General features: G+C 36.3%; 1 protein-coding gene across 9 annotated transcripts in view; it reads left to right on the forward strand.

The window, feature by feature from the left end:
- Positions 1–25,934, forward strand: part of Stag1 (stromal antigen 1) — a 305,967-nt gene that overhangs the window by 247,244 nt on the left and 32,789 nt on the right. For all 9 annotated transcript variants that reach the window (XM_021207927.1, XM_029543705.1, XM_029543700.1 and 6 more), the window contains 2 exons: positions 629–716; positions 13,439–13,519. In XM_021207927.1, the coding sequence (XP_021063586.1) occupies positions 629–716; positions 13,439–13,519 (169 nt within the window). The remainder of the gene's footprint in view (positions 1–628; positions 717–13,438; positions 13,520–25,934) is intronic.

Below are 25,934 nucleotides of genomic sequence, written 5' to 3' on the forward strand. Positions count from 1 at the left end.
AAAACAAAAAAACAACCAAAACCAAAAAAGCATACCTTGTCATTAATGATAAAAATTGACAATCATAGTCAAAAAACACTGAGTTCATAGTGTAGTTCAAATTTCTTCCTTCAGAGCCAGGCCATGTAGTCTCAAGGCAACATGTACTGGCTACGCTACATCTGCACTACATAGTGAGTCCTGACAAGGGTCTCCTTCCGAAGTCTGAAGGCCATAGAAATGACTGCATGTTTTCTATCCTCCTAATTCTGTCCATTTGATGACAGCAGATTTCTCTTTTAAATGTACACATGTAATTATATTTTTTAAACTGTTAAAGGGTTTTTTTTAATATACTTTCAAATGTAGTAAAGGCGCATTTGTATGCACTATGAATTTAGACTAACCATCTTAATGGAAATGACATTAAATGAACAACTAATGATTTATTTATTTATTTAATGGTGCTCTTTACCATCAGCTCTTGTTTCATTCTTTGTTTCTTTTTCACATTGAATGTTTCCTTTATGGGTCTTTTTCATTTCTACAAGAAAATGAAATATTTCTCTGTTATTCTCTTACTAAAATTGAACTCAAGTTTAAATTGTCTTTTATTCTAGATTAAAATTAAAACTTTTGTTTATTTTAGTGCTCATGATCTCACTAAATGGGATCTATTTGGTAATTGCTACAGACTATTGAAGACTGGAATTGAACATGGAGCTATGCCAGAACAGGTAGGGAATTTTTAATATTCTTTCTGTGATTTAGGAAGTGATACTTAGGAATCAAAGATTTTCCAAAGCCTGTTGCAGAAAATAAGTGATAATCTGTAATGCAGTTAGCTCCTTTGACAGTTATTGTCCTAGTGATTGTAACTATTAGGTATGTCTTATATTGAAATGTTTTAATATAAGAAAAGATAAACTAGTAACAGTATATCTTTAAAATTAATGTTAAGGTAAACATTGCTGGAAAAACTATTAATTCCTGTAATATATTTCTGCATACCAGTTGTAGGCATTGTTGTAAATACTGATGGCAGCGGTCCCTCATTAAACATGGCTTAATTTTGTAGTAAAAACCATTGTTTAAATGCCTATAGTAGGTATTAGAACTTCTTGTATTCACATTCAAGTTGGAGTGAAAAGGACAAGATTTTTTTTTTTGCGTAATCTGAGACTTAAGTAATTATCTTAATTCTATATGTGAAATAGAAGACTTATTTTATATATTATAGATTTTCATGAGACATAACCTTATATTTATTGATCATGCTTAGGGATTATCTGGTTCATTCCCATTTGAGAGGGACATTTACATGGTACCTTTATTATTATTAAGGTGATTAGAATTTCAAGAGATAGAATGAAATGATAATTTTATATTAAAAGACACAAAGCACAGGTATGATGACATCTGTGTTTTGAACAACTTTGAAGAGTTCAGGGATACCAGTCAAGACTCTATCACTAAATGTTTTTAATGTATAAAATAAAAAATAAACCCCAACCAAACAGAAGCTTTTAAAAAGCAATACTTTATTAGAATAATTGTTTTCAGTTGTCTAACATGATTTAGGTATGTAACTTAGTGTCAGAGCACTTGCCTACTATGTATAATACCTTGGATTTGATTCCTAAAACTACAAAAAGTGAAAAATAAAAATGATTTAAACTTTCTTGATCCTACTTTTAATAAACACAGCGTTCCTAACTAGTTACTTGTCTTTGATTTGTGAAAAGAGGATAAAATCTGGGGGAAATGTGTCACATTTTATGAATCGACAGGAAAATGGAGTTTGAAGCTATTTTCTTCTCACACTTGTTGAAGCTGAACTCAGATCTTTCTTCCACTACAGAATAAAGTTAGTGTGTTCACTGAATTGTGGCAAATGACTAAGTATTTAACCAATTGTTTACTTCATTTATTAATATACTTCAGTTTTCTATTCTGCCTTCATCTCACTTTTCAGTGACCTAAATATATAACTCACTCATATTTTCAAGCTGTTTCTTACAAAAGTAGTAAAGGTATTCTTTTAGTTTTTTCTTTTCTTCCTCAAGGAAAGAATAAAACTAACACATTTCTGCTTAATGGGATTATAAACCTGTCAACATTTATTTTTAATCCACAATGCCATCATTAGTGTCTTAGCCACTGCTCTCATGACAGTCTTCATGATCCTATTTTCTGCTTTTACCACCGCATAGGTGTTCTTTTTCCTTCTGTTTATGTGTCTTGACTTTTCTTAGATTCCTATTCTGAGTTTTTAACCAGATGTATGAAGTTTGAAAGTATGACTACTAGATTGTGTTCTTCTTCATGTATACAGCTTTTACAAACACCTCCTAGGATACATAGAATTGAATGAAAACACTACTCAACTCATTTTTATATGATTGTTTAAGTTCCCCTTTTCAGATTCCAGCTTTTGCTTTTATCTAGAGTCCAGAGATTTCCATTGAAATTTCTTTCTCTGAGTAAGACTTCCAAGTACTACCAAACTTTTGCTAATGTTAACCCGTCAGTTGTGTTCAGTATTTTGGATGTGTCTAAAGACTAATTCTCTAGCTGTTTGGGAGGACTATATTTACCATATCCTTGACAGTTTGTTTTCCATAGTGAACAATTTAGCTAAGCATCTCGTCAGTCGTACTCTTCAGGAGTAGCAGAATTTGGTGTTTGAGAGTAGGGGATTCCCTGGTAGTAATTTGTCATTTCTAATGCCAGTAATATTTTAGATGTCACAGCTTTAGGATAAATGGATGACCAAAAATTTTAAATTTACCTATTCTAAGATTTTTTGGTATTCTAATTAGTCATATTATAAAGATGCCCTTATAGGAAAACATGCTTTCTTTCATTACGTTTATGTCTATTTTTTTCACACTTTTGCTCTTTACATTCTATATTTACTACATACATAAATATATGTAAAAGTAATATAAACATGATTTATGTCAATTACTCCCAATCCAGAATAACATAGTAGTTAAATGCTCTAACTTTCTTATCACTTTAAATACGAAGCCTTTGTGTTTTATGACACTGTTTTCCGAAAAATACCAACTAGTTGTTTGATAAACTATTCTCAATTAATTTTATCTGGTTGTGGTATATTTCTATTTGGATTACACATTTTTGCAGGAATGAATATTAGGTGATATTCTATCCTCAGTGTATTACGTCAAGAGGCTCATTGGTACTGAATATGAACAAAGTATTTTGTAGCATTATTACATGTGCTAATAGAAGAGGAAGAAGATCAAAAAGAAACATAATCTCAATTTGTTCACTATTAGTGATATTAGATCACTTGGTTGAGATGGAATCTACCAAATTTTCCCTATATAGTTGCATTGTCCTTTGTAATTCATAAGCTTTCAAAAAGTTCTTTAAAAGTATAGAAATAATGCTTTCTCTTTGCAAAGTTTGACATAGTTTTATATTATTTATATAATCTTGTCTAAATCTGCTTTCATGATCATAAAACAGTTTCTAAAATAATCACTTAACTTTCATTTTGTATTTGTTTGATACCCTAGCATAAGGAAAAACTGTCTCTTAATTCATTTACTCATTTTTTTATTTCAGAATATTTTTTATTTTAGTATCCATACACTATTACTTTATATTTCATCATTATTGGTACTTGTTTCTTGTATTTTTGCAGATTTGTAAGTTCTTGTGCTCTTTTCAAAGAAGCTTCTATGTGTGTTTAATACTTTTTGAGCACTTATATACTTAAGCCACCTATGTTATTCTTAACAATAAGTAGTATTTTAAAGTATGTTAATGCTATAAAACAGCTAATATTTACTGTAAAGAAACCAGATGTTCTAAATTATTTTATCTCCTCATGCAATTTCTTATAAAGTAAAAGCAAAAAATATTCACAGTTATCCCTTTTTATTTATTGCCTTGTGCCTATTTCTTACTGGTATTGACTTTATTAGCCAGTGAGATGGCTCACGCAGCAAGCCTGACAACCTAAGTATGATTTCTAGACTCTCCTAGAGGAGGGAGAGAACTGACTCTGCAGGATGCCCCCTGACCTCCACATGTATGCCATGGCATGTGCACACCCAGATACATACACAAAATAAATACATAGCATCTGAGAAAAAATAAAATATATTTTAAAATAAAATATATTAATATATAATTTTCATAGCTCCAAAAGACCTTAAAAGTTTGAAAATCAATAAAGATCATTTCTAGTATTATTTACTGTCAAGCAAAATTTAAAAAACAATTGAGGCCAGGTGCGGCCAACATACCTTTAACCATAGTTCTTACGTTAATTCTCAGCTAGCCCAGTCTACATAAGTTCTAGATGGCTTGAGCTCTATCTAAAACAAATACACGGAATTATATGTTACTAATATGGGGCCTCTCTAAGCATCATTCGAACTTAATTATAACTTGAGAGGCTGAGGCAGGCAGATATCTGTGAGTTTGAGGCTAGCCTGATCTACAAAGTGAGTTCCAGACCAACCAGGACTACTAAGTGAGACCTTATATTGACCTAATATAGTGGTATTATAAAGTTAATACCAGGAAGGAAGGAAGGAAGGAAGGAAGGAAGGAAGGAAGGAAGGAAGGAAGGAAGGAAGGAAGGAAGGAAGAGAGAAAAAGAGATAGACAAAAGGAGAAAACATATTTACAATAAACTGAGTGTTATTTTAAGCCTTTACTTATATTTGTATGTTTTAAGGTGTATGAGATACATATAATTTATATATTTATTTATATACTACTAATAAAACTGAAACATGGGAAGTAATGTGTCTAAGGCCACATAGATACAGCACACATACTAAAATCAAGCTTTCAAATTACTTTCATTTGCTTTTCATTTTTCCAATTAATATGCTATAGTATATGGTAGCCCAGGCTATGCTTCCACTCTTCCCATGCCTTCTTTCCCTCACCTCATGCCCTCTGATGTTTGCTCTATAAAATTTCTTTTTGTATTGATCTTTTTTTCCCCAAATATCTTTTGGGCTGTTTCAATAGGAACTGTGGGGAGAGATTAGATGCTGGTACTTAACCCGTCATCATGAACTGGAAATCACCACATTATTCAGACTGAACATAATATAGGGGGTGAGTTTAATTTAAGTCAGGTTATTAATTTTGGATAGATTTGGCTTATTGTATATGTTGTTAAGAATCATACTTCCCAAGAAGACTGCGCACTTACTGAGTTAGAACTTATTTCAGATACATATTTCTGATTTTTTTCCTCACACCTGGCCATACCAAAAACTTTTAAGTCATAGTTTCAATTTTTGTTTGTTTGTTTGATTTTTGTGTTTGTATGTTTGGGTTCTTTTGTTTCTTTGGGGGATTTTGGGTTTTTTCCTTTTGGGTTTTTGGGTTTTTTGTTCATTTTGAAACAGATGTAGTCTATTTCTAGCCTAGCCGCAAACTCATGGAAAACTTCCTGCTGTGGCCTACCAATTGCTGCAAGTATAGGCAAGTATTATCATGCCTACTTCTTCATTGACTTTATGACAGAAAAGCAGTTCCTTCTAGGTCTAAGGATAAGCATTTGCCTAATTGTGCTAAAACACAGTTGGATATCGAGACGCAGAGCAAAAGAACCATAATCATACTTCTGCACACCTTGTAAAACAATTAGCAGATCAGACATGATGCATGCCTGTATTCTCAGCTACTTAGAAAGCTAAAGCTGGAGGATCACTCGAACCAGGTTGGAGACAACCTAAACAACATAGCAAGGTGCCTGTGTCAAGATCAAATTATCAACTTAAAATCAAACCAGTTACAGTAAACTTATTAAATAAATATGAGTTGTGGTTCAGCCAAAAACTGAGAGTTTGGGTTAACTAAGATTTCTCAGAAGCCTGTGTAGTTTCACAGGCATATAATCTCAGCTGCTAAGGTGACTGATATAAGAGGATAACAAATTGAGGACTAGCCTTGGCTATAAATGGTAAGCCTGGGCAATGCTGAGACCCTGACTCAAGATGAAGAATACAAAGAGAATTGAGGGTAGGAATACATAGCTCAGTTGTAGAGAAAGAACTTGCCTATCACACACATGACTATAATTTCTGGTTGGTTTTTTTTTTTTTTTTTTAATGCTGATTCCAGACTGACTGCATGAGGAGACCCCCCCCCCACCTTTTTAAAGGGGGGCAAATGAAATCTGGAATGGTGAAAAACTCAAAAACAAAAACCATTGGACAGTCTTGTTGGTCAGAGTATTAGCCCAGAGCTCCAGGTTACATAATGACTGCCAAAAATTAAAGTTTAAAATAAATGTCATTGAAGGCTGGAGAATAGGCTGAGTGGTTAGGATCACTGACTGCTCTTCCAGAGGGAACCGGTTCACTTCCCAATAAGCATATGACTATTCACAGGCTTTATACTTCTAGTTCCATGAGATCAGACACTCTCTCCATCAGTGTATAGACATACATGCAAGGAAAGTACCCATACACATGAAATAAAATTTATGAAAATAAATTACTTTGTTTTCTTAATATTTGGTGAAACATAAATAGTTATATTTAAGAATCCTATTGGGTAAGCCGGGGAGTGGTGGCGCTCACCTTTAATCCCAGCAGTCGGAGGAAGGCAGATTTCTGAGTTCAAGGCCAGCCTGGTCTACAGAGTGAGTTCCAGGACAGCCAGGGCTACACAGAGAAACCCTGTCTCGAAAACAAAAAAAAAAAAAAAAAAAAAAAAAAACCTATAGGACATGACTACTGTGAAGAATGTCTCTCAGAAGACATGTAGTGGAGCACCAGTTATAAAAATCTTATAAACAGCAAAAGCACATGTCATCTTAGGGGTTTGTGATTTAAAAATCAAAAACAACTGCTTTTTCAGAGCAAGGGCATAACATACATGAATTATAATAGACTGGTTGACCAGCATGTAAACTATAGGGAAAATGCTTAAGGTAGATGCAGAGTTATTAATACCATTTTAGTGGTCCTTAAACTAGGAATCTATTCAGTGGTTTGTTTTGATGACTTTAACATTGTTACTATTTTTTAAAGTGCCATATTTTCATTTAAAAAGCTAACAAAGTCTGACATGGTACTGTATGCCTGTATTCAAGCACTTGGGGAGTATGTAGAAACAGGAGAATCAAAGCCTCAGCTACATGAAACCATATCTCCAAAACAAACAAAAAAAGCCAAGACCTGAGATTATAGCACAGGAATAGTGATTGCCCAGTCTCTATAAGGTCTCAAGACTGCCAATAAATAAATGAAACCTGGATCATGAAAAAAACCTAATGAACAAGTAGTCTGGAGAGATGGCTCAGTGGCTAAGAGCATTGACTATTTGTCAAGAGCTCCTGAGTTCAATTCCCAGCAACCACATAGTGGTTCACAGTCATCCATAGCGCCCTCTTCTGGTGTGTCTGAAGACAGTGACAGTGTACTCATTACTCATTTAAAATATATATATATATATATATATATATATATATATATATATATATATACACACACACACACACACACACACACAAGGGTGGAAAGATGATTGCAGCAGTTGACATGCTCTGGCAGAGGATCTGAGTTCAGTGTCAGTACCTCCACAGTGCCATCTGTAGCTTCAGTTCCAGAGGACCTGATTGTTATTTCTAGTTTCCAATGTCACTCACCCAGCATGCCTGTGGTTTTCATTCATGGTATACATGTAGACAAACACTCATATCCATAAAATAAAAATGTGTTTTTAAAAAGCTAGTCAACAATTTAGCTATTTACCTTTGTTATTAGCTTGTGATTTTTATAAGTAACATATAATAATGTGACTTTTCTACCAAATGACTTCTTGTGTTTCCTAACACTTTTAGATAGCTTTCAGATTTTCCAGCTAATAGTAAGATAATCATTATATTGCCCAAAGGAAAACTTCTGAAAATAAAAAGGTTACTATTAATTACTGTGGAACAAACCTGAGACCTAAGAATGGACAGGATGTATGTTCACCTACTTGTAAAGTTATTTGTGATCTAGCTTCTGCTTATTCACACTGTTTATGACTATACTTAAATGCTGGGGAAACCTGTTTGCCCTTTACCAACAAAGCTTACTTTCAAATTTCCATTCCTTTTCCTGTTTTTACATTATTTCAAGAATAGTTTCTGTATTTTTTTTCAGATCCCTGGTACTGCATGTTCTTAGCATATACTAAAGATAAAAATCACTAAATCTTATCACTAAAGATAAAAATAAATTGAAACTATAATAAAAACAGGCTTACAGTAAATGGTTGCTTCTCTGAAAGTTGGATTGGGGGGGGGTGCTTGCTTGCCTTTTTTTTTTTTTTCCTTCCTAGCGTTAGCTTCTCTTGCTTAAGTTGTGAGCATCTCTTTTTGCATCTTAACACTCAACCCTGAGTATGTATACTTAATTAAAGATTATTTATTTACTCTGTATGCAGTATCCTGTCTACATTATGTGAGCACACCAGAAGAGGGCACCATATTACATTATAGATGGGTATGAACCCCATGTGGTTGCTGGGATTTGAACTCAGGACCTCTGGAAGAGCAGTCAGTGCTCTTAACCTCTGAGCTACAGCTCCAGCCCTGAGTGTGTATACTTGGTTAGACCAATTATTGTGTCTAGTGTTGATGCATATTTGACTTTTTATTTGATTGGAATTTATGTTTAAGCTCTTCTTTCTTGCAGAAAACTGAGATATTAGTAAATAACTATTTCCAAAGCCCCAAGAATTTAGATAATACTTGCTAACCTTTTGTTTTGGTATTTTAGTGGCTACTATGGTATAGTACTTGAGTATTGTCCAAGTGGATACTAGACTATGTCCTTTATAAATTTATATATCAAATTGTTTATATGGTTCCCTTTTCTCATTCTTTACCCTTTTTTTGTTTTTTTGTTTTTCTGTAAACTTTTCAAACTGATACACAAACTAGAAATTACACAGGAATGAAGTGATATCTGCCTGTTTCTTTGTTTCAAGATTATTAGCAGAACTTGTTTATTGAGTCTTTTGAGAAAACCACTAAAATAGGAAGGAAGAATATACTTTAGATGTGGCTTTTATTGTGTTTGTGGAGAAGTTAGTGGTACATTTGAATGCTTTAATATTAGACCTAACGTCATATAATGTGCACTCCTAGTCCCATATTCTTCCCACTGTATACCAAACCTTCTTTTTGATAGTAGTGTATATAGAGAGATTTCAAAGTTAATGTATTTGCACTGGATTTTTTTATTGATTTTTTTCACCTTTTTTTGACACTTGAAACTTAGAAGTTTGAAAGTAATATCTCATCATATCATAGATTAATTGTGCACTAATCTGATTTCTAGTTCATTCTTTGGGAAGTCTTAACTATATAATAACTAGAGTTAAACCTTTTATTGACTAGAATTTTGTACTGGAGTATTCCATACTTCTGATTGTCTATTTATACTTATACTATCTGTCCATTGTGTGAATGTCCCACTGCATTACATACTTCTCTTACTCCTCTGTGACCTATAGAACTTTAAGTATTGTTCCACTCCACTGAATTGCTCAGTTTTTGTTTGATTTTTTTTTTTAAATTTATTTATTGTATGTTTTTCTGTGCTCTATCTGTGAGTGCCCTTGCATGCCAAAAGGGCATCAGATCACATTACAGATGGTTGCAAACAACAGTGTGGGTGCTGGGACTTGAACTCAGGACCTCTAGAAGTGCAGCCAATGCTCTTAGATGCTGAGCCACTTCTCCAGCACTGGAATTGCTAATTTTTTAAAAATCACTTTTGTATGTTTGTGCTTTTCCTGACCATTTTTTTTAATTTGGTTATTTACATTTCAAATGTTATCCCCCCCCCCGGTTTCCCCTCAGCAAACTCCCTATCTGATCCCCCCTCTCCCCTGCTTTTATGAGGGTACTCCCCCATCCACCCACCCACTCCTGCCTAACTACCCTAGCATTCACCTATATTCGGGCATCGAGCCTTCACAGGACCAAGGGTGATGCCAGATAAGGCCATCCTCTGCTACATATCCAGCTGGAGCCATGGATCCCTCCGTGTGTACTCTGATTGGTGGTTTAGTGTTTTCTTCCCAGGAAGAGCAAATATGAGAACAAAGAAGAGAACTGAAGGAAAATCTTTGATACTTGTTATTTACCACAACAGTGGTCTTTCCAGCAAGACAGTGTTAACAAAGTTAGGGGACATAGAAAAAAAATCTCTTTGGCCTGTTTAGTTTTTTACTGCTGGTCCTACTTCATCTATGCTCCATAGACATGATATTACAGGATAAATGGCCTCTAGGCAAGTTAGAGATAATATTTTTTATGGGAGATGAAATACAAAAATGACTATTTAGCTAGGTGGAAAAGTTCTGAATTCCTTTTGACATCCAATCAGCTATATTGTTATATAAATATGCCAGTGATAAAGCAAAACATTTCCCAGTCAATGACAGCTAGCTTTATATTCTAAAATAATATAATAAAATCCTTTAAAAAGTAAACTTGTGTTGCCTGTACGTGGGATAAGTTCTTCTAGCTGGGCTGCCTTGTCTGGCCTCAGTGGGAGAGGAAGTGCCTAGCCTCACAGAGACTTGAAGAGTCAGGGTGGGGGGATACCCAGAGGGTCCCCCAAACACTCAGAGGAGATGGGCATAGAGGATGGTGGAAGGATTATGGGAGGGGTGACCAGGAGGGAGCAGTAAACGAGATGTAGGGTGAATAAGTAAAAATAAATTAATTAATTAAAAGTGGTAATAAATAAATCTGGGGGGGAGTAAACCTGTGCAGATATGAATATGTAGTACATTAAAATGAAAAACACTTTGAAATCGTGACTAAATGTCAGGCTTTCCACACACCCACCACCAAGAAGCGTCTAGGAAACTAAGTACTTGAGGAACCGCTCGTGTAATGAGTCTAGAGAAGAGAAATTGGGAAGGAATTTATGTTTGTATATATTAGAATAAGTGATATAAACAAAATTAAGCAATTTTGAACATTATTTACTTTCTATATCTTCACTTTCTATTAATTACTATTGATCTGAATATCTGTTTTATAATAATTTAACAATTCATGTTTCGATTTAAAGAGGGTTTGTTTTTGTTTTTTTTTGGAAGCAGGCTTCTTTTTATACATACATATTATTTATTTAATTCCAAATATTATCCCCTTTCTTCTTCCTCCCTCCCTGAGTTCTTCACCCCTACCAGGATACCCTGTCCCTTGGGCATCAAGTTTCTACAGGATTAAGGGTATCCTCTCCCACCAAGACCAGAAAAGGCAGTCTTCTGCTACATATGTGCCGGGGGCTACCCATAAACCACCCCATGTTTGCCCTTTGGTTGGTGGCTTAGTCTCTGGGAGCTCCTGGGGATCCGAGTTAGTTGATAATGTTGTTCTTCCTATGGGATTGCAATCCCCTTCAGCTCCTTCTGTCTTTCCCCTAACTCTTCCATATGGGTCTCAGTCCATTAGTTGGCTGTATCTGCCTCCGTCTCAGTCAGCTGCTGGTAGAGCCTCTCATAGGACAGCCATGCTAGACTCCTGACATGGGATGGATCCCAAGTAGGACCAGTCACTAGATGGCCTTTCTTCAGTTTCTGCTTTAATTTTGTCCCTGCTTTTCCTTTAGGCAGGAAAAATTCTGAGTCAGAAATTTTGAAGATGGGTAGATGGCCCCATGCCTCAACTGGAGGCCGTGTTTATCTATTAGAAGTGGTCTCTTCAGGTTCCATCTTCCCGCTGTTGGGCATTTCAGCTAAGGTCATCCCCATTGAGTCCTGGGAGCCTCTCACATCCCAGGTCTCTGGGACTTTCTAGAGGTTCCCTTTGCTTCCCACTGTGGCAGCTGCATATTTCCATTCTCCTGGCCCTCTGGGCTTTTCTCCTGTCTCCCCCCACACCTGACCCCTTTAACTCTCCACCTCCCCTCTCCTACCCAGATCCCTCCTTCTTTCTGCCTTCTGTGATTATTTTGTTCCCCTTTCTAAGTGGAATTGAAGTATCCACACCTGGGCCTTTTTATTGGATCCATCCTAGGGTTTTGTGGGTTCAACCAGCTCCATTGCACTAAGCAGCACAGTAGCTTACTTAAAGGAAAGTTTGTAAATCTTGTCTTTTCATTCCACTAAAACCATCTCATCTGTGTACTTGATAGTAAATTAGAATTTATTCAAAAGTATCTCAAGACTCCAAGGTTGATAGATATATATTTGATATGTTGATTTGCTGTTGTTGTTGTTGTTGTTGAACTTAGTATCTACATGTAATTTATTTTGTAAGGTATTGTAGTTTATTGTGCTTTAGTACAAACACCAGATAAATTTGTTGGGTAAAGTAATGGAATAATATTATATACACTTCATTGCAATAAATGCATACTACATATTTAAACTAAAATGTAATGAAAGACCTGTTCCGTGCTGGAGGTGTGACTCATGTGTAAGGCTGTGTTTAATGTTCAGGCAATGGTGAGGGTCTGCCCCAAATTAACTTTTATGTTATGATGCTTGATTGGTTTTACTTCCTTGAATTTTACTCTCTATAGAGAATAGGGACCAAAAACTTGAGGAGGTTATTTCATGAAACAAGAGGAATTCAGATATGGATATTTAAAAGGAAGGAAGGAAGAAAAGAGAAAGGTAGATTAAAGTAGGAATAGGCTGCTTTATTGGTTAGTTGATTGATAACAAAATCACTATGTAGTTCATTCTGGCTTAGAACTTACCATACAGTCCACATTGTTCTGGAACCCTACATGCTAGATAGAAACATGGATCCCCATGCCTGCACTTCTTAGTAATTTTTAAAAGTGGTCCTGAACACTAAAATTTCTGAAAACCTATCCCCTAGAAAAACATGTGCACAGTATATGAAGAGGTGTATATCAAATGGTTAATACTAATTATCCATAATGATCTAAAACTCAAAGATGTAAAAATTTATCATCAATAGAATAGTTAGGGGTATATTCTAAATAATTTACTAAAATTTAACTATATAGGCATATGCACTATGCATAAATTTTAAACATGAATGATAAATGAAAACAAACTCAAAGTAATACATATAACATTATTTTTTAATGTATTGCTCATAACTGTTCATAGTAAAGTTGGAGGATGCATGCTAGATAATAGAAATATAGTGGCTAATGTGTAAGTCAGGATCACTATTCAGTTTAGAAGAAGAAGCAGACGATGCCGGCACAGACACATAATGCTTTGATGGCATGGGTGGTGGCTACCAAACTGACTTTACTTTACTTTAGTTCATTAAGCATAAAGCTTTGTTTATACAAATTTTATACAAGTATTATATCTTGCTTTGAAGTAAGTAGAATATCTTATTTAAATTTAGACAAAATAGTTTCATAAATTTCTTTTAACTAGTACTGTGCAAACAAATTGTCTCTTATTTAAACTTTTTCATTAAAATTTTGTTTTCCATTTGATACAGATAGTCGTACAAGCACTGCAGTGTTCCCATTACTCAATTCTTTGGCAGTTGGTGAAAATTACTGACGGTTCTCCTTCCAAAGTAAGTAAGAGCTTCTATAGGAAAAAGGGTTTATAAAAATAATAACTGTATAAACTAATTTAATATGTTACATAAATTATTATCTTTCTAAAATAATAACTTATTCTTAATTAGTTCTTGCTTTATGTGTGCGTGTTGTTCTTCAACCAGTAGTTACAAAACATACCTTTACTCATGTGTACACATAGATTTTTTTCTAAAAAGCACAAAATAAAAACATTTGTAAGAAACTGCAGCACTGTTATTTCATTTCTGTTAAAAGACAAAGGGTGCTCTAAACTAAAGCTCTTAAAGACAGTGAGAAGGGGGAGGATGAGTCTAACAGTATACAACTTTCAATTCTGAGCCAGGGTAGTAAACATAACATAAACATGAACATTAATTGATAATTCTGGATCTCTGATCATATGAAACTGAGTAGAAAACACAGGATAGAAAATAAAAGTAAAACATTGCTCTATTTTAATAGTTTTTATAAAAGTAAAAAAAAAAAAATGAAGTTTTCTCATTGATGGTCACTTCTAATCTAAAGTCTCATTAAGTCCCTTGAAGATATAGGCTGTCTAATATCTCTTTCATAAACTCAAGGTCCGGAAGAGAGAGCTCTGGTTCAATGGTAAGCACACTCCAGCTCCACTTATGGTGAGGCTTTAAAACCAAAATCAAAAAACAAAAAACACCTACTTAAAATTTGTCATTCCTTAATGGGAAGGATGTCTCTGATCAAACTTTAAAACATGAACTAGTTTCCGCAGAGAACCCTAGTCTGTGTCAGAGGTAAGAATCTTACTGAGCTTTTAAGCGTTCTAAAGTGATTTCCTCAAACACCTAACAATCAAATTTTGGTTGGTTGGTTGGTTTTGGTTTTGCTTTTTAAAACGTTGTTTTTCTCTATAGCCCTGGCTGGCCCGCAGAATTCACTTTGTGGACCAGGCTGGCCTGGAACTCACAGAGATCCGACTCTGCCTCCTAAATGCTGAGATTAAAGGCATGACCCATCACTACCTGACTAAATCTTCTAAAAGCACATGGCTTAGAAAATTTTTAGCAAATACAGTTTTATTACAAAAAGAGGGAAAAAATTTAAATCTGTCCAACATAAATATAAAATTTTCAATTGTTTCATGAAATTAAGATTAGAACATATAAATAAAAAGCAAATGTGTAAAGAGCTAAATAAAACTACTAATATGTGTGGATATCCTCAACATATGCTCTTAATAGAACATTCAAGAGCTGCCAGATGCTAGGGTGAAAGCCTGCTAGCTCAGCTTAGAAGCAGAGAAAGTACCCAGGTGACGTTCCTACTTCACCAGTGTCTTAAGTATCTTGTACCCAAAGACCCTCTTACTGTTTGCTTCTCCCTGTCACTTCATGTCAGCTGCTTGCTTGCTCCCTCTTGATCTAGGGTTAATTTTATTTTGCTCTCAGATTAAAGGTATGGTGTGCTAGGGCTGAGCCACACCACAACAAGGTTTTTCTACTTTACAATCTTAGGGTTCACAGTGTGATCAAGAAGCAGTCAATTCCTCAAAGATCATAAATGGGTAATATTTGTTAGTTGATAGTGTATAGCCCAGTTATGACACACAGCTAGAATTTGTGCCTAAGGATATTTAAATAAGTGTAATTTTATTTATATGTCTCATTTGTAGCGCCAGTTGAAATATGCAGAAGTCTAATACTATTACAACTAAAACCTTGATTTTTTTTTCCTTTTTATTTCTTGAAATGTACATATTGATAAATTTACAATTTCTAACTATGGATCTGGAGACATAGCTTAGTGGTTAAGAGCACTTGCAGATGACCTAGCTTCTTTTCCCAGCACCTATATATTGCATCACAACCATCTTCAACCCTACTGCCCAGTGCCCTCTTGTGGTTCAGTGTGGATCAGGCACACAGTGTACGCATGTGTGCAGTTCTACACATAAGATTATAATAAGTCGGGCTTTTTTTATTTTTGAATGTTAACAAAGTATTTTCCTGTTGTCATTTAGAAACAATCTCAAAATATATTGCATGAAGTAATTTTGCTTTGATGAAAAGAAAATGCTCAGAATAGACTGGATAATTGAGCTAGTAGTAAGGAAATAAGCCATTTGTTTCCCTGGTCATTAATTAATTCCAGAAACTTATTTAAAATCTCTGAAGATTTTTTTGTTTATTTGGTTTGGTTTTGGTTTTTGTTTGTTTGTTTTGGGGGATTTTTTTGTTGTTGTTTTTGGTTGGTTGGTTGGTTGGTTGGTTTGGCTTTTTAAGACGGGGGGGTTTCTCTGTAGACCAGGCTAGCTTCAAATTCACAGCGATTCACCTGCCTCTACCACCTGGCTAAAGTTGTGTTCTTAGTTTGGTGTATGCTCATTTAAAAGAAGAAAGAGCTACCAAACATTGCTGAGCTACATGTTCACCTCGGCTCTGGGGTGCCTGGAGCACTGCCGGCTCACCACTCAGTGAGTGGGAGGCAGAAAGAACACAGTGAGTAAAGGGGTTCCTCAGTCTGGAGGGAAAAGGTTAGAGTCTGGGACAGTTGTAGTTCCCAGCCTCCTGTGGGGCCACTGGCATCAGCGCCAAATAGGAAGAGGAGAGCAGATCCTGGTACCAGGCTGAACCTGTTTGGTTCCAAGTGAGTGAGTGCCGAGAATGTGGAGGGGCTGGAAGAGAGGCCTTCTCTTGGACATTTAGCATGACTCTTTATGATGGAGGCCTCCCCTGAGACTGTTTACTTGTTCAGACTGCTTAATCAGGACAAACCAGGGGTTAAATACCTTTTTCGAGAAGAAATGCTCATTGGCTGAACACTATATAGATATCTCATTAGCATGGAGAACTCCAGGTTTTTATGCTACATGATTGAGTGCTATGGTCCTCTCAGTGAGTTATCATGGCTATATGTCCCAGAGCAGGTAGAGTTATAGTAGGCCCTACTACTGTTCTCAATCTTGAGACTCACAGGGTTTGAGCTCACTCAACCTTACTAGTTCTTCTTTGTGGTGGCATGGTCCATTTCTCCCACAAAATATTACTAGCTATGAGTAGTCACTGTAAATGTTTTAATATTTTTCTTTTAGTTTTGTTTGTTTGTTTGTTGTTTTTTTGCTTGTTTGTTTGTTTGGAGACAGGGTTTCTCTGTATAGCCCTGGCTGTCCTGGAACTCACTCTGTACACCAGACTGGCCTTGAACTCAGAAATCCACCTGCCTCTGCCTCCCAAGTGCTGGGATTAAAGGCGTGCACCACCACTGCCCGGCCTTCTTTTAGTGTTTTTAACAATATATTTCTAATCTCATGTAGATCCATCGTTCTTTTCAATTAGTACATTTTTTTAAATTATGAAATGTTACTGCAAGCTGTGGTAGTACGCACCTTTTATCTCAACACTTGAGAGGCAGATCTAAGAAGTAGGTACATCTAAGGAAGAAATGGAGTCAGAGCAAGAAAGATGAGAAAGACAGACAGACAGATAGATAGATTATTGATGGGCTGGGGAGGTGACTCGGTGGTTATAGCCCCAGCTGCTGTTCCAGGGAAGCTATGTTCAACTTCCAGTACCCTATGGCAGCTAATGTAAGAAGCTAACAACTATTTGTAATTCTGGTCCCAAGGGATCTGACATTCTCTTCTGGTTTTGCATACACAGACATGCAAGCAAAACACCATACACATAAAGTTTTTTTTAAAAAAGGCAACTCTCAAAAGTAAAAAAAAGAAAAAATTGCCGAGGGCTGTGTACATACTTCAGTTGGTAGAGTACTTGCCTCACTTGCATGATGCCTGAGTTCAGTCACCAGAACAAGAACACATAAACACACTGATGCATGCCTGTAATTCCAGCTGTCAGAAGGTAGAAGCTGGAGGATCAGGCATTTAAGGTCATCCTCAATGGCTATGCTAGGCCATTTCTCAAAAAAATAAAAAAAATACTTCTAGGTATAGTAATGATTGCCTTTAGTGGGCCTAAAGTTAGACACTCTCAAAGAAACTTCATTTCTACTGTTTTTCAAACTTCTTTTAAAATAAAAACCAAAGAAATAAAAATATCTTTAAAAGATGCTCCTAGAGGCTGTTTCTGTATTCTTTTACAGTTTCATACATATGTAATAGTCTTTGATCAGAGCCCACTTGTTGTCCTTCTTCCCTCCTCCTCTCATCAGACCCTTTCCCAAAAAACTCTCCTCCCTCTTTAGGTTTGGGAGTCGGGAATTGTTGCTGCTGCTGTTTATTTTGGTCCTTTTTGTAACACATTGCCTTTAGAGTTGCCTACGTGTGTGTGGGTAGAAACTTATTTCCTCGAACAACTGTAAGTTGAAAGTGGCTATACCACCAAAGAATGTGATTTCCCTCACTCCAGCAACCATTTATTAGCTATAGCACCCCAGGAGTAGGGCCTTATCAGGCTCTCCCCTCCTCTACCCATAATAGAATATTTTTGGACCTAGTCTTGTATAGGTGCTCCTGGCTAATGAGCTTTTGGGTGCAACACCCATCATGTCTAAACTACATCATGTCATAGTACTTCTTCTTATCTTCTGGCTCATGCATTCTTTCTAACCCCTCTTCCAAGATATTCCATGGGCCTGAAGGGAATATTTTTGGCTAAACGTCCAACAGTCCATCTCAGTATGTTAACCAGTTAAGAACCTCTGCATCTATCTCCACTGCAAAGAGAAGCTTCTCTGACTGAGAAGAGCACTAATCTATGGAAATGCACATAAATATTTAAATGACAGTTTGACATAATGCCCATTTATCAAAACAAGAATAGTAGGCTCACCCCGGGGCCCACAACCTCCCCAACCGTGAGTTTTTGCCCATTTTTCAGTACCAGTTATGAATTCTTCCTGTAGAACGGTCCTCAAACCCAACCAGAAGCTATGTGGATATTCCCGTAGAAATGATGCCACTATGATACCAATGGTCACGTAAGCTAGCAAGTCATATTACAGCTTTCAGAGTTCACAACTGAAACAGTTGATGACCTCTCCTCTCAGCAGCCTACAAAGCAGCTTCTGGATGAGTTCCAGCTTGATTTCTCTGTCCTCCATCTAACGTTTACGTTGTCTTCAATTGCAAGGTCTTCTCATACCATGCTGGTAGGCAACTAAGACTAGTGACAGAAGGCCATATTGTTTTGGGGACCTCCCGCATCAATTCATAAAGCAGTATCTTAAATCTGGCTCTGGACCTCATGGCTTCTAGAAGCATTATTGACCCATTTTAAATAGGAGTTTTAAAAGGTTTTTTTATACATCTTTTTTTTTTTTTCAGCTCCTGCATCTGTAACATCCTCAGTTAAGCCATTTTATCCCCAGTGCTCTCTCCATCCTCCACTTTCCTCCTACCCTGCTTTGCATTTCATTTGTTCCACTGTCCCACCTCCTCTAAAGCCTTCTCCCACCATCACCTTCCCATCAGAACCATGGCTCCTTTCTAGCTCTCTGGCCTCTACTGAACTCCATGTTAAACATACAACTCTAAGAATTCACATATGAGAGAGAGCCGAGTGATACATCTGGGTCATATGATAATTCTACTTTTAGCTTTTTAAGAAACCTGCATGCTCATTTCACATGGGATGTACTTGTCACCACTCCCACAACCACATCCTTGACTACATTTGTTGTTGTTTCTTTTCTTGTTGACCATTCTGACGGACATGAGATGAAACCTCAAAGTAGTTTTATTTTGCATTCTTATAACAGCTAAAGATACTGAGCACTTTTTTTAAAAAACTCTTATTACCCATTTGTGTTTCCTCTTTTGAATATTTTCTGTTCCATTCCACACCCCACTTTTTTGTTGTACTGTTTTATTGTTTTGGGGGTTGGGGTTATGTTTATGTTTGAGTTCTTTGTATTTCCTAGACATGAATCCTTTGTCTGAGGTATAGATAATAGAAATTTTCTTTCATTCTGTTAGTTACTATATTACTTCTGTTGTGGTGGTAAAACAGCATGATAAACAATGTTTATTTTGACTTGGGCTAGATCTCATAATGGCAGAAGTAGCCATGAGACTGCAGGCATGCAGCAGGAAAACCGGTGGAGAGCTCACTTTTTGAACTATAAACACAAAACAGCTTTTTACTCTGAAAGACCACTCACTATGCAACCTAATCCTTCCCACATAGCACTGATAGCTTGGGACCAACTGTTGCAAGTTCTTCTGTTAAGCAGGAAGTTGGCTGCAGGTATATGATATGCTGGGTTGGCACTAGGTTTTAGTAAGGTTGGGGGTTTTCTTTTTTTCTCTGCAAGATAGATAATCAGGCCGCCATATATATTCTCCCAGGCATTCCTTGGGATAACAGTCACTATCCAGGTGTAGAATCATTTTGGAAATAGAGTAATTAAGTCCAACAGTTATCCTTTCCATGTTAGTCATTTCAGTGATAATGGAATATTGATAAGACTATATGTAGTGGTGTATTAGTATAGGGTATATAAGTGGGGAAAAACAAAATAAGAAAACAACTATGATTAATGATTAGTATCAGGGTAATGAAATGCAGGGGAAGAAAACATGAATAGGAAGTAGAACTTGTATGGGCAAAAGAAGTCATGGGGATGAAGGAGCTTTGCCTAAAAGTAGATGAAGAGATAAAAATGAACTGACAGATTTGTAAATCAGACTTGTTTCCAGTATCTCAGGCTAGTGGTTCTTGTAAACCAGATAAGACTATTTTCTTTGGGCAAGGAGAAAGGAAAAGAAGGGAAGAAAAAAGTAACAACAATAAGGAAGGATTTAGGGGGAAATGAATTGTAGGGCAAGAAGAGACCAGAACCAAGATGGCCTGCTAAAATGACTGTGCCTATTAAATACAGATGGGATAAATATAGAGCAGAAAGCTGGGTGGAGATTTGGGATATTAAAAACTGCCTAGTTGTTGGCTCTTGTCTAGACTATCAAGTTTCCTCCTACTGCTGGGCTGTCCTCTTCCATGGGTGGTCCCTGCTCTCTCCTCTTCCTCGCCTTTGGGTGTTCATATTACCCTTGCAGTTGTTTCTAAAGGGGAAGTCTCTGATCTGGTCAGACCTGAAGGGTTTCCTTCTATACCCCAATGCAGTTCTTACCTTAAATCTCTGAAAATTCTGATTCCACTTTAGTTCCCATTGAACGTTCAGCTTCTTAAACACTAGATCTGTTGCATCATTTCTTTTCCACAGTAACCCAGTGGTTTTGTTTTTGTTTGTTTGTTTGTTTTTTTAGTCGGGTTCTAGCATACAAGCCCCTTGTACTTGGTCTGATGTACTCTAGGACAGCAGAAATTTTTTTTAATTTTTTAAATTTTGTTGCCTCTGCTCAGTTGGATGTCAGTGCTGAATAAGATAAGGAGGGTTTTTCCCTGGTGCCACTTTGACTACTGCTGCTCTAGGTGTGGCTCTTCGACCAGATGTTTAAAGTACCCATTGCTTTTCTCATGGCTGTATTCAGCCTTTATTAGCTTATTTTTTGAAGACTGTCATCTGCCATCTATAATCTCCCAAGAATATTTTAAGGCTTATTTTTATTTTATGTGTTTGAATGTTTTACCTACATGTATGTATGTGCACTATGTTTCTGAAGGGGCACCAGGTACCTGGAACTGGATTTATATATGGTAATGACCCACCATGTGAGTGCTGGGAACCAAACCCAGGTCCTCTACAAGAACAGTCCATACTTTTAACCCTAGCCATTTCTCCATCTCCCCAAGAATATTTTTAATAATTGCATAGTAGTCCATTTTGTAGCTACATAAGAATTTATTACCTCCTTGAATATTTTGAATACTTTTGAACTTGAATAGTTTTGAACTTTTTTGTGTGTGTGTGCTATGGAATTAATACTACAATGGCCATTCTCATATAAGCCCTCGTTCTATGTTCTTCGTTGTTCCATGTTTTGTTATGCACCTAGAATAGGATTGCTGAGTCAACAATTATAATATACTTACGGGATATAATGTAAGTTTGCTTCTTTATAGAGAAATTTTTCTTGAATTTGATTTTCTTTAGACCTGTCAAGAGCACTGTTATTCAGAAGATTCTAAATGATAATTATATTTGAAGTTTAAATCAAGTTATAATTTAATTTGATGATAAACCTTTTGTAGTGAAGTATTTGAACAGATTGTGGCAAAACAGCTTGAGACTTTTTTATAAAATGTAGGTGTGCTTGGGTGTCAGCCTGAGAGTTGAAGCTGTTTGACAAGCTCACAAGTCTTGTTTAGTATTCTTTGCTCCAGTGCCCCCTAGTGATGGTTTCTACAAGCAGCTTTCACTGTCTTTGCTGAACAAGAAACATCATTCTTATGTTAGCTCTTTGAACCTGTACAAAAGCACTAGAAAGCCTGTAAATAAGAGTTGGAACTTAAAGAGTTGCCTTTTTCATCCTGAAGATAAAGAATTTCCATTTTTTTCCCACTTGAGAAGTCTGTAGGGTTTTTTTCCTTTCTTTCTCTTCCTTGCTGCCTTTCTTTCTTTCTGGACGCCTTTTAAAACTATTTTTATTTATTTTATGTTGAAGTGGGTTCTGTGTGGCTCCAGACACTCTAGAATTCATTATGTATACCAGGCTGGCCTTAATCACACAAAGATCTGGCTGTTTCTGCCTTCCAAATGTACTATGACACCCGGCATGTTCTGTTTTCTATAATCTCACAAGTATGCTATCCTACCTCACCCTGGCTGTTTCCCCTCTAGATATCTTTGCAGTCCAATCTTTGCTACTGGACTCTGGCCCTAACCCTAATTCTTTAAGTCAAAGCCAACATCCCTTATATTACTATAAATTAAATTGTTAATGAGGTACTTGATTTAAATAGTGTTTTTTCTTTACATTTATGACTATAGTATCTCCTCTGCATCTTCCACCTTAATATTTAAACAGATTAAAGAAACAAGGGGTTGGGCAGGGTCTGCTGGAGTGGCCGTGTCTCTTCAACCTTGTGTTTCTTTCCACGAATTACATCCCTAGGAATAAGCTAAATGGTTTTTTTAAAAATAAATAAATAAATAAAAGGCGGGCTCTTTATCTACTTGTTGTTGTTGTTCCCCCTGCTCCTTCTTTGTAGCTATGAAGAACAAATAGCTTACTTGAATTCTTGCACAGAATTCCTATAATAACAAGAATAGCCAGCATCTCTCCATCTGCAGTTACTCTGAGGAGAAAGAAATGGGGCAAGGATTAAGAAATAAAAACTATCCTTAAAGGAACAAAGTTTTACTATAAACAATTTATTTTACTTTTAGAATCTTTATTTCAACCTTTTTATTTTTGAAAATTCTGACCTTATAATCTATCCTATTAGTTGAAAGTTTACCTTTCGTCATTCCTTGACTACCAGAATTTAATATTTATGTTCTTTGCATGTACAGTCACAAGTAATTATATGACTAGTCTAGAAAAGAGAGGCAAGAAAGATCCAAGTCTTATATCCATTGACACTTTGCTTCAATTCCAGCACTTAGCCTTCAGAAAGCTAAGTTCAAGGCCAACCTAGGCTATATAGCAGTGAAACCCTTTCCCAAAAGAAAAAAAATTAAACGGGGATGGAAAGGGAAAATAATCTGGATGTAACTGTTCAGAACAAATTCTGAACTTAAAGTTTTTATACAATTCCAATATCTTCAAATCATCTGAGAACCAGAAATAAACATTTTCAATATAGAAAAGTAAAACCTCGCGGTTCATGGTTTTGGCATTTATTAAGAGCATATACTGTGCAGTTGCAGGGATTGGGTGGCAGAGTGTACTGTGTTTGCAACCCCAATCCTGAACCTCCAGTTCTTGCTTTCTGGTAGAGTATCTACCATGAAGGATAATTTAAGAGTTCCTCTGCTTCATTAGTCTATCAACTGATGGATGCTGTTTAACCCTAGAACTTACGGAAATATTATTTCCTGAACTAAGTAAGAATAAGTGAGGAATGAAAAGAGCTATCCTAAGTAATTATCCTAAGTATAAAAGGGAATTTTTTTTATGAGCTTGTCTGACCAAAGACTATTTTAGGAATATTTACAGACTGGGGAGATAGTTCAGCCACTAAAGTCGTATGTTTCTTGTGCCATCAAAAACACAAGTTCAGCAACAATATGAACTAACCAGTACTCCTAGAGCTCGTGTCTCTAGCTGCATATGTAGCAGAAGATGGCCTAGTCGGCCATCATTGGGAAGAGAGGCCTTTTGGTCTTGCGAACTTTATATGCCCCAGTACAGGGGAACTCCAGGGCCAAGAAGTGGGAGTGGGTGGGTAGGTGGGGGGGGGGTGCATAGGGGACTTTCTCGGGATAGCATTTGAAATGTAAATGAAGTAAATACCTAATAAAAAATTGGGAGAAAAAAAAAAACCACAAGTTCAGATCCCCTGTAACCACCTAAAAGTATGAGTATGGAAGAGCGTGCCTGTACTCAGTGCTGGAGAAACAAAGATAGACAGATCTCTAGAGATTGCTGGCCAGGCAGCCTAACCAAATCAGTGAACTCCAGGTTCAGTGAAAGACTCTTTCTCAAAGAATAATGTGGAGAAAGACTGAGAAAAACATCTAGTGTTAACTTCTGGCCTATGTATACAAATGTGCACACATATACCAAAGAATATTTAGACAAAACATAACAATCTCTTTTCTAGTACAAGGATAAGTAAATACCTAATAAAAAATCTTGAGGGCTGGAGAGATGGCTCAGTGGTTAAGAGCACTGACTGCTCTTCCAAAAGGACCTGAGTTCAATTCCCAGCAACCACATGGTGGCTCACAACCATCTGTAATGAGATCCAACGCCCTCTTTTGGTGTGTCGGAAGACAGCTACAGCGTACTTGCATAAATAAAATCTTTAAAAAAAAAAAAAAATCTTTGAGTTCCAGGACAGCCAAAGCTATACAGAGAAACCCTGTCTCGAAAAAACCAAAAAAAAAAAAAAAAAATCTTGAGCTTCAGTTTTCTAACATAGAGGATAAGAATGATATTAACTGCTTGTAAAGTTTCTGAGACAACTAGATTGATTTATCTCAGTTAGCAAATGAGTATTTTAGTTAATAGTACATATTAATTTGTTGATTTTAAATCTCAGCTCTTGTCATAAGATGAATTATCTTCAGTATAAGCATGCCCAGTGGCTAGTACAGGATTGGGGTACAATGTGGTAAATTCGTTCCTCCATCTTAATTGAGATAATTTGTGCATTTTAAGTCTCTCGCTTTGGTCCTAACAATCAATACATTTTCCCGTCTATCTGACTCTTTTAGCTTCCTATATCTTTCTGTAGTACAGGAAAAGTCAAGGTATCTTTTGGAACTACAATAAGCAAGTTAGGGTTCCTGGGTCATAGATGCATTAGCTTTTAAGTAATAACTAAGTAAACAGCAAGCTCATGCCCTTTAATCCTCATCCCTTAATTATTTTTAAGTTTAAAGTTTTTAGAACTTACTATGATTGTATGATTCACAAGTGTGAATATGTGAGGCCACAAATGGTGGCTCTCTCCCTCCACCTTGTGTAGGCTCCAGGAATTGAACTCAGATCATTAGGCTTGCACCACAGGCAGTAGCTGGTGACTGATAAGCCATCTTGCCAGCCCCTAAGTTTAAACTGTCCACCTTCCTATATTGGTATATTGATAGTTGTACAGTTATGCTTCTCAGAGAAAACAGACAATGGCTTTTACCTGTTTTACCATTGCTTTGGGGATACTATTTTGTGTGTTTAGGTAGAGTACAGTTATTTGTGATTGCTGCTTCATAAGCTGCATTAATCCATGCTTAGCCTTCTACTCAACAGCATTTAAAACCAGACATACTAATCCTGATGAGTGTTATCCAGGTGTATTTTAGTAAGAGCTCCTCAGGAAGGTAGTTATTCTGGTCTTCAAAATAAAGTAGTTCCTCCACACTGAATCCCACAGGTCTCTGTTTCTTTGTTATGCCTTCCCCTAACTAACATTAAGTACTTTCTTGGTAATCGGGGGTTTTAGAAATGCTCTCTATTATCCTGGAATAATTTTCCCCTTTGTGAAAAAGGGAAAGGATTTGATATCATTTGGCCTGAGCTGAGACGAGCTGACATCTAAGTATGGTTCATCCAGCATCAGGTCCTTGATGCAAACCAAGTACACTTCCTTTTCACTTTTATTTTGGATTTTAAAGGTAATGATCAAGTTATTATGTTTAGTTCTTATTTTGCATTTCTATGTTTACCTAATGAATGATCTAGGAAGCTGGGTCTACCCCATCTTTGAGTTCCATTGACAGTGGTTATATTTAATAGTCAATAGAAACACAAATGAAGTTTTGATCATACCATGAGTAAATTTGTAGTCATCCAACCAAATGTTACTCATCCTCTGTCTACTTTTCATATTTTTTTTCTAAAGTTCATGTGTTCGTGAGTCAAGGCTATTCCATTACTACCACCAAATGTGAGACTATTAAGGA

Source organism: Mus pahari, chromosome 10, assembly GCF_900095145.1.
Source record: "Mus pahari chromosome 10, PAHARI_EIJ_v1.1, whole genome shotgun sequence".
NCBI lineage: Eukaryota > Metazoa > Chordata > Mammalia > Rodentia > Muridae > Mus > Mus pahari.